At 37.1% G+C, this 13,116-nt stretch overlaps 2 protein-coding genes across 2 annotated transcripts; one reads left to right on the plus strand and one right to left on the minus strand.

The window, feature by feature from the left end:
• Positions 1-1,823: 1,823 nt before the first annotated feature.
• Positions 1,824-3,859, minus strand: LOC147281889 (protein FAR1-RELATED SEQUENCE 5-like). Its single transcript, XM_086248140.1, has 3 exons — positions 3,492-3,859; positions 2,893-3,042; positions 1,824-2,816 (listed from the first exon to the last, which is right to left on the minus strand). Exons 1-3 carry the CDS (start codon positions 3,528-3,530, stop codon positions 1,824-1,826), a joined length of 1,182 nt encoding a protein of 393 aa, XP_086104266.1. The 5' UTR covers positions 3,531-3,859.
• A 6,742-nt stretch (positions 3,860-10,601) lies between these two features.
• Positions 10,602-11,917, plus strand: LOC147281890 (thaumatin-like protein 1b). The gene is made up of 2 exons (XM_086247458.1): positions 10,602-10,757; positions 10,961-11,917. The coding sequence occupies exons 1-2, from the start codon at positions 10,703-10,705 to the stop codon at positions 11,638-11,640; spliced, it is 735 nt and encodes a 244-aa protein (XP_086103584.1). The 5' UTR covers positions 10,602-10,702; the 3' UTR covers positions 11,641-11,917.
• Positions 11,918-13,116: the final 1,199 nt, after the last annotated feature.

The following is a 13,116-nucleotide window of genomic DNA, read 5'->3' on the forward strand; positions in this document are numbered from 1 at the left end:
GCCGATGATATGCAAAGAACACGACCCACAGCATCTGGGCGAAGAAGGCTAGTACAAGCACGAACTAGTCGTGAGGCAGTTCCTGAACAAGCTGAGGTTCCGGTTGAGGATTACAATGAGGATAATCCCAACGAGCTTGCTGAGCCTTTCCCGGGAGGTCCCATTGACACGTCCCTGCTGAGGAGTTATTGAACTCACGTAGCTGCTGAAATTTGGAACAACGAGGTATGATCTTTAACAGTTGGTATTTTATTCTTGTGCAACTTGCAGTAATAATGAGTGAATTTCTTTGGTTATGTTTGAATTAGGAACAGGAGCCTTTGAGGTGCATGTCCAAAACCACCAAGCTTCGTGAGTGGAAGTTGTGGGCCAGAACAGATAATGACCGGTTGAAGGGATATGTCCTTAATTCTGGGTTGACATCACTGGTGCAGTGTTCTTATCGTACGGTTGACAAAGTGTTGGTGTCCGCTTTTGTTGAGAGGTGGCATCCGGAGACCAATACATTGCACCTGCCTTTTGGTGAGATGACCATCACACTAGATGATGTAGCCAACATTTTAGGCATTCCGGTTGGTGGTGCACCAGTGGCTACACTTGTGGAGGATAACATTACTTCTGAATATCTATTAACTGCATATTTAGGAGTTAGTGGGGATCAGGCATCAGAGCAGTTGATGGACTTTGGTGGTGAGTACGTACGATTAGAGTGGTTACGTACGTGCTTTAGTGATGTCACTGATGCCGACTCTGAGCATGAAATCCAATGTGCAGCCCGGGCGTATCTGTTGTATTTATTGGGTTGTACCCTGTTTGTAGATAAGACTGGCACAAGGGTACAAGTGCAATATCTCAGACTGCTCACTGATCTAGACACCGTTAGCCATTATGCATGGGGCGCTGGATGCCTAGCATGGTTGTTTAGGCAGTTTGGATTTGCCTCTCGAGCTGGTGTCAAACAGATCGGCGGATATATGACACTGATAGAGGCTTGGGTGTACGAGCACATGCACACCATTTTCGGTCCATCGTACGATATGAATTATTCCGAGAATTCACCTCGTGCGCTCCGCTGGACTCCAAGGCGGGATGGTGGCAGTGATCTTGAAGCAGTGCAAAGAATACGGCAACGACTTGATGTTTTGTCGGCTGACGAGGTAGATTTGTAATTTACAATTATTTTTATAAATTTAGGATTATATTATTACGTTAATGTTTTCAACTATATAATGTTATTGTTTTTTTTCAGGTTATTTGGGAACCATACAAATCCCAAAGACAAGCACACCCATTGCCAGCTATAGCATTCTTCACAGGGATGATAAGGTGTTTTGATGTTGTTGAGCCTTATTGTCCCGAGAGAGTACTTAGGCAGTTTGGGAGGGTACAGACGATCCCCCCTGCACCACGTGCGGTTTTTCAGGGGGTTAGAGGTTCGAATGCGCACTCATACAGACCCATGTACAACTATTTAGCTGGTATGTGGGAGGCATGGGGGAATCACGTGTTGTCTGAGGAGGCGCGCAGTATACCGGTGAGGCGGCCATCGGATACTGTGAGAGGGTACCTCGATTGGTTCACCTCTATATCACATCCAATCGTCCACAACCCTACTCGCAGAGGTGCATTTGACCAAAATGCATACATGTGTCTGTCCATACAGCCACAAACTTCTCCTTGAAAGGTATCAACCAAGTGTCCTTCAAATAGTCAATAACTCCAGGAACCCAACCGAACTTAGATTCAATCTGCTGTAAGTCTCTTAAATACACATCTTCTGACGTTGAATTTACCAAGGAATACCATGAACTATAAAACTTATCTCAATCATCCTTGGTTCCAAACTTTTTCTTGCAATTTGCCATCACATTTTTGCTAATGTGCCACCTACACAATAAATGTCTAGCAGTAGGAAAAACTGCAGAGATTGCATTCATGAGTGCTAGATCTCGGTCTGTGACAATCACACCAGGAAGACAATCATCGCTGAGTAACGACCTCAATCTAGTCAAAGCCCAAATGTAATTGTCTTCCTTCTCATAACTAATGTAAGCAAATGCAACTGAGAAAGTCATGTTTGTGGATGTGACCCCAACAATCTCAAAGAGTGGCAGACGGTACCTATTAGTCTTATACGTGCAATCTATGATCAATACATGTGGAAATGCACGTAAGAGATCAACACAACCAGGGTGGCTCCAAAACAAATCAGTCACAATATCATCACCACCAGAACATCTATGCCACTCAAAGTATTTGTGTTCAGATAACTTACTTAGCAAACACTGCATTTCAGTTTTTCCAGCCTTCTCTTTCACCCTATTGCGGTGTCTGACATTGTATATTGTTTTGATTGTTGTTGTATTCGAATAATCCATTTCCTTCAAGATGGTCAGAATCTGCTTCGGTTTCACTAAACTCTTAGACATATCCACCAATAAAGAACTCTCTGTTTCAGATAATCTCCCCACAAATGAATGTCCTTCACCAGTAACTAAAACTCTATGGTTATGCACTCCACATACCACACTTAGCATCCATTCATCCTCATTACCAGTTTGCACACCCTTTAATGAGAAGGGGCATCCACATCTTTTTGTAGTAGAGTCCCTACCATCCTTAGGACGTTTTACTATACAACTATCAGCATCATACTTGGATGGCCTATGGTGACCACTTCGTTCGCAATCAAGGAACACTCTAGCTTTCTTCTTCCCCACCCCTGCTGTATTAGACCTCATAATGACAATGACTATGTTGTTCGTCCTTCCTTGTGCACGTGCCCAGCTAACCAATGCATCCCTCGAATGAAATATCTACACATATGTAATTTACATTATTCACATTTCAACTACATTTGCAACATATATTTTCCAAATAACAAATTCATACCTCGTTTGTTGTGAATTCATTACTATAGTCACGTGAGTATTCGGTCAAAACCTTGGCCTCGACCTCGACCTCGACCTCGGCCCCAATGTAGTCCTCAACCTTGCTGTTTCGAGTAGAAGCACCACCATATTGCTCATATTGTTCATCATCCTACACATAAAACATGAAAATAATGTCAAAACAGTACGTTCGGTAGAAGGTTACCGAACTAAATGAATCTGTTCGGTAGAAGCTTACCGAACGAAATCATATTGTTCGGTAGTAATCTGCCGAACCAATAACCTTCGTTCGACAGTTGAATACCGAACAATATCGATTTTTGTAAACAAAATACTTCATTCGACAGATGTCTTCCGAATATATGTACAATGTTCGGCATGTGTCTGTCGAAATTCATAAGTTCATTCGGCAAACAGTCACCGAATGGATTTTTAAAATTTTTTTTGTAATTTTCATTCGGCAGTTAACCATCGAATATGTTAGTTGTGTTCGGTAGTCATCTGTCGAACAATGCAGAAGCGTTCGGTACTGGTTCGCCGAATGAACCGCGAACAGTAAATGAAAAACACGAAAAAAAACCCAAAAAATTACGATCATACCTCGTCGGAAGGCGAATAAGGGACGAGTGAAGGCTCCATTCATGAAAACTAATATGTATTTCTACAATCTTATTGCGTATATGTGACCAAGAGAGAAAACTTAGGGTTTAATGGAGGAAAAATGAAGAGATGAGGTTATGAGAGGAGGGGGTGTGCAATGAGAGTTTTAGGATTATTTTGGCTGAGGTTTAAGAGTGTTGGGTGGGGTGTGTAAGAGTGTTGGGATGGGTGTGTAAGGAGAGTTTTTTTTTTTTTTCAAATAATAAAGGTTGTCCTTTTTGGTCTTTTCTCTTTGTGTCAATTAAGTAATTTCACAAATTAGGTTGTTAGGGGTGTGCAAAGAGAAAATTAGGGGTGTGCAAATAGCAGCTCTCTTTCTAAATTATGAGTCACAGCCTCACAGGATCCTATTTCGGGTATTTTATCTGTTTCTATTTTTGTCTCTATTCAGTCTTCCGCAATTTTTGAATTTTAACCGTCTTAAACTGTAATTTCCTTTATCTCATTATCACTTTTTACCTTTCCCTCTCTTTTTTTGTTTTTTTATAAAACTGTTTCTTTTTCATTTTACAAAAGACTATATAGAGCACTTTATTGGACCAAAGCAATAATGTGATGAGTCTAAATTGAAGCAATCTTTGTAGGTAGAAGCTAGGATTTGTACAGTGGATGGTCACATTGAGAATAAAAATTTAAAGCAACGAAGTCGACAAAGGATCTCAACCAATAAATCGTCAGGGGAGATCATCAATATTACTATTCACCAATTTTGACTATGAAGTGCTCATTAATTATATAATATGAAAGGCAAAAGCAAGAGGCTGTAATGGGTGATATGGCCTTATTAGCAATCCACTATGGGCACATTTTGATCCATTTCAATTTTCAAGGTTATCCATCTCTCTAACACATACAGATTAGTGCACTTCTTAAGTTTAAATTTGATTCATTTCAAGGATGATGAAGTTAATTGGATTCTCATGCAGGGTCACTCAGAGAGGCTCAAACAATGGGTCTCTTAATTATCATAGCCATATATTCTACACTCTACAGATGGTGAGCTTCCTTGCATACCTTGTACCTAGTAGTTCTTGGCTAATTAATGTTAAACAACCCTTCTCAATTTGATCACTTGCTTGCAGCTATTCCTATCAATAAGCAACTCTACAGGTTCAGCTACGTTTGTTTCACTGCCGGTGCAGCCAGATTAGTTTTTTCTGGATTTTACTTACTGGTAAACCAGTTGAATCTGTTCAAGCTAGTACTCCATAAGTTTTCAGTTCAGGTGCAATTTAAGACTAATTCAGGGACAACTAATTACTATCTTCTATGTGATGAATGAACAGATTGATGTTTGGGGCTTCCGGAAACCATTTTAATTTCTAGAACAAGGCATCGAATGAATGCAATGCTGTTTGTGATGGCAGCACAAGGCATATTTGCAGCATTCGGAAATGGATGGTATTATGAATGATGAATCCCCAGACATTTCCCTGGTAAGTAGTATCAACTATCAACTATATATCAACCATTAAAATCATACCAAATTTGATTGCTTTCACATAATTTTTTCCTGGAAATGTAATCTAAATGAGTGGAGGAACAAAACTATATCAACAGGTCCATTGGATCCAGAACCATGTGATTTATATTCAGTATTCACAGTGCTCTGTGTAACCAAAAAGTTATAATAAATAGAAACAATTAAGTCACCAGCAAACAAGGGCACTGCTGAACACGCATATATCAAATGTATATATAATCCAACTTTATTTAAAAAATAAAAGTGTTTAGTATATCAGTTCTTCCCATATGGTACGTATGTGCATGCCAGCTAGCTGCTAGTTCCTCCACCATGGGAATAAATAACAGTAAGAAACCCTTGGTTTCTGAATCTATGTATGGCACTAAGACTAAGAGAGAGAAGGGATTTTACCTCACAAAGCAGCAAGCAAACTTGAGATCAGGTAACCTACTGAATCTGGCTCTGGGGTTGTAGTAAATAATTGATAGAATTAGAGCATCCAACCCAAAATCAATTGGCAATGGGTGGAGAGACCCATGACTTATAAGCACATATGCTAAACTCTAGATTTCCGATGTGGGACATTGCTCTACATTACTCTCAACACGCCCCCGCACATGTGGCGAGATTTTTGAGCTCACCCGTGAATAAATTGTATTGGGTGACGTGGAAGCACGTGTGGCCGTTAGGCCTTACACGCAGATAACCAAGCTCTGATACCATGATAGAATTAGAGCATCCAACCCAAAACCAATTGCCAATGGGTGGAGAGGCCCATAACTTATAAGCACATATGCTAAACTCTAGATTTCCGATGTGGGACATTGCTCCACATTACTCTCAACAATAATATCAAAGGCAAAATCGAGAACAAAATTCCTGATTTTGCCGCGCACTGCAATGTGGAGCGTGGATTTGTAGTGGATCAACTCCAAAGCAAATTGGCGACAGTCATTTTTATGGTATAACACAGGTTAATATAATTTCATAAACTTGAATTGTGTGTTTTATGTTGATTTCATTAGTTTTTGACATGTTTATGTAAACAAAAACATAAGGTACGTATATCAACAAGTATCATTGTTATGCAGCTTCAAATAGTTACTGTAGCACAATGACAATTGTCGAGCGCGCATTTGATACTCTTTACTGAACGCTCGGTGGATTCCATATTGCACTCATTTCATTAAAATGAACTGGACTGAGATTTTCTATAGCAAGTGGCCGGACTAGGTTATCAACCTTATTAATTTGTTAACTAAACTTTTTTAAAAAAAAACCCTATATGTTAATTACCATTTAGTCTAGTAGTAGCACTCAATTTCTTCTTGTTGTGAGACAAAAAAATTAGTATAACTGGAGTATATTCTCTTGATCTCACAAAATCACGTCACATGACTATCATGTGACTACTTCTTGTGAGAGTAACAAAGCATACTTTCGTTAAATACAAGTTTTTCTCGTTGTGATGTAAAGAAGTCTTGAGTTTAAATGTTATAGACATAAGTTGTTGATAATAATACAAAAAAAAAAACTAATTATTAATTGAGATTTCTCACCATTTTGTTGAAAAATATCACGAGTTCAAGTACTCGCTCCCAGCTTCATCTAAATAAAACAGAAAAAAGAAAATGGCAGATTTAATACTGGGATAAAAAATTCAACATCCAAATTAATCCTAGTTGTTGGATCAGTCAAATTAATTTCAATCCAACGGTTAGAAATTCTCCTAAACGGATAACCCAAACATATATCTTTTAGTTCTCTGCTCCAATTCCACTTGGCTTGATTCGTTGATTTTTAATCTTGTTGGACATATACGGCATTCATTGGTATGCCCTGGTATTCATTTCCTTCTTTACTTAATTAGGCACATTGCATACTTTGTAGAACCTACTAGTTTAACTCATTTCATACTTTGCACAACTTAATTAATTAATTATTCGTATACAATCCATTAAAGGTGGGCATTAATCCCGAAAAACCAAACCCAAACCGGTTCCTTGCCAAACCAAACTGAACCCATACCGTTGTTTTTTTAATTTTTGGTATGATCCTGTACCGAACCAAGCTCAATGTGATGGTTTCCCACATCTCAATCTCGATTGATCTTGTATCGTACCGTACCGAACTGAATATAATTAATTTTTTTATTTAATTTTATTTATTATAATTAAAAAGGATAAATAAGTGTTGCCAATATATGACTGTCGAATTGCTGACCTCCAAGGTGAAACATAAGAACTCACCCACCTGAATTGACTTTCGCTGCTTGTTCATTTAGTGACATATAATATATTTATAAGGTTTCACTTACTTTACTCCAGCAAATATAAGTACTTTTCTACCTAACCCTAGTCATATGATTTTATTTATGGTTTTAATACCTATTATAGAGAAAACCAAACCCCCTATTATAATTTGTATATATATGTTTATTATAGTTTATAATTTATTGTTTATAGTTTATAATGCTATATGGTATAGAGTATATTAGTACAGACTACAGAGTTTAGACTTTAGAGTATACTAGCATATGGTATAGAGTATAAAGTATACTAGTATAGGGTTTAAAGTATAGGGTATATGTATATATAGAGTTTAGGATAGGATATAAGGTTTAATTAGGGTATTAATTAATATATAAAGGGCCGTTAGGGTATAGGGTATTTAATAGGGTTTAGTTAAATTTATGGTTTAGGGTTTAGAACAATATATAATTTTATACCATAAAATAGTTTATATATGTTTTAATTTGTTTAATTAAAATTTTCAATACCATAAAATAAAAAAATGCAAAGGTAGAAAACCTTAAACAATATATGTTCAAACCTAGCCCGACCACAAGATCGAATTGAAGAGCAAACACCTTGACCACTAGACCTCTAACTGCTTATGTAATAGATGTTCAAATAAATATATTTATAATAATACTACATAATAAAATGAAATTAATACTTGCAATATATTAGATGATGGATGTACATTAAAACCCTATAACTTTCTTTCTTTCTAATCAGTTTGTGCAGTCGCCGATGGTTTTGTTTTTTTTTTCTCTCTCTCTCTCTCTCTCTCTCTCTCTCTCTATCTCTCACTTTATACCTTAACCTCCAACGAAGCAACCCGGCCCCCCATCACCTTCATTGCGTCGCCACTTCACGATCCTTCAGTTCATGAGCCACTTTCTCAGTTCTCTGATCTCTCTGTCTCTCCTTCTCACATATCAACAACAATTTTCATTTATAATTCCAATTTTTGTGTTCAAAACTTCAAATTACAAATTTTTTGTTGTTGCATTTTTTGTTTGTTTTGGATTGAAGTTTGATTTGAAAAGCTATATTGTCATTGATTTTTTATTTTTGATGCCATCCCAAAACTGGTATTGAATTAAACCGATCTCGGTAGTTTTGGTTTGATTCAGATTCAAATTTTTAAAATTGCAATACTATCTCGTTTCGACTACGTATTTCGATTTTGGAATCAATAAGTGGTCTATTCTGAATCGTCTCGTACCATGCCCACCCCTACAATCCATGCATGTATATAACACATACTGTATAAGTATTTATTTTCTTCTGAGTCCTACTGCTACTACAATTGGGTGGGGAGGAGGGAAGTCGGGGCTGGGTTTGGCGGGAGAGGGAGGTGGGGCTAGGTCGCGGGGTTCACTGAGGAGGAAGGGTGGGTCGAGGCTGGGGTGGGGCACGACGCTGGGTGAGATGGAGCTAGGTGGGGGCGACACTGGTGCTGGTTTGGTTGTTGGGCTGGGTGCTGAGGCTCGGGAGGGGGAAGGGGAAGGGAATTTTTTGAAAAAAAAAAAAATAAAAGCATTATGTGTTGAGTGACTAGCTGAAATTACAATTTTGCCCATGACAGCTCAAAATTTCAAACAGCGAGTTTGCTAGAATTGACAGAAGTGGGCAAAATAGAACACATGCATACAAAATAAACCTTAGGGGGTGAAGTTAATTAGACGAAAGGTTACTTTCAAGGGGCGAAATAGTAAATAATCCTAAATGAAATATTTTTGAGTTTCCCTTTATTACAAAAAGAGAGATTTAGAGTCTAGTTCATTTTATGCGTTTTTTTTAGACTAAGAGCGGTAGTGATTTAGAGTTTTTAATTAAGTCATTTTATTTCTATTTTTTGATAGCTTTATGTTAGGTTTTAACTCCAAGATTTTGGACGGAGTTAAAACCTAACATGCAGCCTCTACAAAGCCCATTTTATACCCTAGGAGGGGAAATACCCTTCAAATCAGAAAATGACTTTATTATGAATTAAAAGAATTTTCTTATAAATTAAAAAGACTTTATTATGAATTAAAAAGATTTTCTTATAAATTAAAAGAATTTTCTTATAAATTTTAAAATACCCTCGGTCTCTATCTAAAAACTGTTTTTCTAAAGGATCTAAACCTAATTATCTCTTACAAAAATGAAAAGTAATAACTAATAATAATATGTAAAACGAAATACTAGAATTTCCTGGTATTTTACTCGTATGCTGTGATAGTACTCTTGAAATGAAACTTCTTTAGCATCTCCTTCACGGCAGATACGTACAATATATCTAGGCCCGTCTATCACGGTGTACACATGGCAATCAAGAAGTGTGTCCAAGCAAAATTCCTTGACAAAATGGTTCCATGCTTCATACTATTCAATGTTTTAAGAGCTCCGGTACCATTTTTTTCCAAGTTGCTCTAGTCGGGCTTCATCTAAGGTTTGGCATTTTATAGGGAATCAAATTCAATACTACCATTTTTTCCAAGTTGCTCTAGTCGGGCTTCACCTAAGGCTTGGCATTTTATGGGGATTCAATACTAGCATATATACCAGCTGTATTCAGGGATATTTATGAAAGTATCAATAATGATTATAGTATTAAATATCGATCAGTAATATTTATAAATTTTTTTTCAAATTTTTAATTAACAAATATGGATATTAGATATATTTTACCCAAATTAGGATCTTCTGCTTATGTTTTATGTGATCATTATAATGTCCTTTTGAAGTTTAGGGTTAAACTTTTAAGTAGGCCAGGGTTTAATATTTAGATATCAAATGATGATTAATGGAAGCTTTAAATGATGTAGTTATAGATTTACGCACAATATCAACATAAAAAACATAAGTATATACGTTTCTGGCAAAAAAAAAAAAAAAGAACATGAGTACGTTTAATCTAGACTATTCAGTATATATTTGATGATAATTTAATTTGTATTTTCAAACCATCAATCATTTCGGCTCTTAAAATGATGTAGTCATGGACTGAAGCGCAATATCAACATATATACAAATTAAACAAAACAGTACGTATATATTCAAACTGTCAATGTTTTCGGCAATAGCGATATTTTAATGGTTCGATCCTTTAATTTCTTTCAAACCAAATTATAATTTTTGCAGGGCAATTCATATTGATGTTAAGTGATGATAGCTAGGTACGTAGACCAGTCCATGGACTAAATATATCCACTGATTTGCTAGCTTTGCCCTTAATGTCCATAAGCCAAGTTGTCACCTTGTTCGAGTGGCAACTTGGACCCGCAAGTAGCCATGCAAGAGAACAAAAAGTTAGGCCCGCTCTGAGCCTATATATAGTTAATACCCCCTTACTTCAATTCTCAAGCTCATCAAATTAATTCGGAACCATAGTTTGGGAGCAAAAACATTCAATGATGATGAACACCCAAGCACTCGTCAGCCTCAGCTTGGCCCTCCTCTTTGCAGGTATGCTTAATTTTCATTTTCTTTTTGTTTGTAGTTGTGGGTACGCTCGTATTCGATCATCATTCACTTTCAAATATGAATTGATCATTCCCTGTTTGTAGTTGTGGATTCTTGGACGTGAAGAATTACGCATGGATCTTATAATATGTATATGTTTGTTGGCATTGTATGAAATTAGATTAATTAGTTTACTTTGCATGCAGGTGCACATGCAGCTACCATTACCTTCACAAACAAATGCCCCTACACCGTATGGCCAGGAACCCTAACCTCCGACCAACAACCTCAACTCTCAACCACGGGGTTCGAGCTCGCAACCGGAGCCAGCAGCTCCTTGGACACCCCAGTTCCATGGAAAGGCCGCTTCTGGGGCCGAACCTCATGCTCCACCGACTCCGCCGGAAAATTCAGCTGCGCCACCGCAGAGTGCAGCTCTGGTCAAGTCACGTGCAACGGTAACGGTGCAATCCCTCCAGCAACCCTAGTGGAAATCAATGTCGTGGCAAACGGCGGTCAAGATTTCTACGATGTTAGTCTTGTTGACGGCTTCAACCTGCCCATGTCCGTGGCCACCCAAGGCGGCACTGGTGACTGCGCCACCTCTAGCTGCCCCGCTGACGTGAACGCGGTGTGCCCAGCTGAGCTGCAAGTGAAGGCGGCTGATGGGAGCGTGATTGCATGCAAGAGCGCGTGCACGGCGTTTAATGAGCCACAGTACTGCTGTACTCCTCCTAATGAGACGCCAGAGACTTGTCCACCCACAAACTACTCCAAGATCTTTGAGGACCAGTGCCCTCAGGCTTATAGCTATGCTTATGATGACGTGAACAGCACATTTACATGCAGTGGTGGACCTAACTACGTTATTACATTTTGCCCATAAGCATATGCATGTTCTATGTTTATATGTGTGTCCCTTTCTTTATGTTACAATAATTGGGAAAGAATAATCTTTATGAATTTTCACACATTGCTGCTGTCAAGAATTTGTAATATTTCAATTAAATATATAAATAAATATGTGCCTCTTGTGGCTCATATAGTACGTAGTTACGTACACAGAGTATTAATTTACTCTCACACCTGATGTCAGAGTCTGATTCTCAGGCCTTCTTTGTAATCGAAAGAAATATATACTGAAAAATTTCTGTTTTTCATTATTGGCGCGCTTTTAGAATTTGTCTTTTTCCGGTGGTTAGGTTATCAGCTGGTCCAGTATACGAGTATACTCCAGTGCTACTAGTACTCTTTTTCAACTAGCTAGCTAACTAGTGGAAAACTTAACAATAATGTGCATAAAGATAAACTCACATTGTCTAGCTGTTCACACTGAATATTGATTGAGCTCAAGTGCTCAACTCATGGAACAAAACTGTTTCGGTTCAAAACCAATATGAATGTCGAATTAATTTATCACCTTTGGCATTTTAGTGAGAAGCAATTTTGCATTCAGTTATTACTGTTGACATCTTCACTTGACAATATTTAAGATATCAGGTGGCGACCAAATAACTTGTGTTCTATTGCCAAATTTCAAAGGTTTTAAGTTCGAATCTTCCTTATCTTAAAGTTAAAAAAAAAAAAAAAAAATTTATCAGGTGGAACCTTCAAATGAAAGATTAACAAAATATATAAAATGAAAATGAGAAAACACTTTTCAAGAAATGATTAAATGTTTGTTTTTGGTACATATGAAATTGCCAAAAAAAAGTTATAAGTTACATATATGACAAGTTTTCTTTGGAACGGGGTTGGTCTCGTTGGGAAAATTCCATATAGAAGAAAAGATAAAAAACATAGCAATTATGCAAACATTAATGGTTATTCGATCTATCTGAATGTTTATTCCGAAACACGCTATCACTACAAGAAATTTGAGTAAAGCACACTCCTCATTTGTTAAAATGGAGGCACTTCAGTCCCTATTAACTAATTGTCACTCAATTCTATACCACCAATAAAAGTGGACATTGCTCACATTTTTTGTAGTGTATGAATTCAAGTGTCGATCGGTTAATTAATGACAGTTGAAAATTTGTTCTTCTTTAAGTGATTAAAAATATGAAAAAATCTGAAATCTAAGCTCTAATTAATAATAATTTTATACTCTAAAATATTAAAACATGTTAAAAATAAAATAAAAACAAAAAAAAAGTTACCAATTCAAGCAACTATGCTTCTAGTGGGTTAAATTTGACAGTGCGGATTGATCCACGTCGAGTTTGAAAATTATTAACATTTGGACCGACAAGAAAATAATTGATTATTCAAATAGCTAATTTATATCTTTTTGGCCACTAAATAGCTAAGTTATATGAACTATGAAGCAATATGTGCCATAAAACCATTTATTAGGCAC

The sequence above is a fragment of the Dryas octopetala genome, chromosome 6 (genome assembly GCF_963921425.1).
Source record: "Dryas octopetala chromosome 6, drDryOcto1.1, whole genome shotgun sequence".
In the NCBI taxonomy this organism is placed as follows: domain Eukaryota; kingdom Viridiplantae; phylum Streptophyta; class Magnoliopsida; order Rosales; family Rosaceae; genus Dryas; species Dryas octopetala.

Coding starts and splice junctions, on each gene's coding strand:
- LOC147281889 (XM_086248140.1), bottom strand. CDS start 3,530: ATGGAGCCTTCACTCGTCCCTTATTCGCCTTCCGACGAG. Junction 3,043..3,491: donor CTTATTCGCCTTCCGACGAG/GTATGATCGTAA, acceptor TTTTATGTGTAG/GATGATGAACAATATGAGCA. Junction 2,817..2,892: donor ATGAATTCACAACAAACGAG/GTATGAATTTGT, acceptor ACATATGTGTAG/ATATTTCATTCGAGGGATGC.
- LOC147281890 (XM_086247458.1), top strand. CDS start 10,703: ATGATGATGAACACCCAAGCACTCGTCAGCCTCAGCTTGGCCCTCCTC. Junction 10,758..10,960: donor CTTGGCCCTCCTCTTTGCAG/GTATGCTTAATT, acceptor CTTTGCATGCAG/GTGCACATGCAGCTACCATT.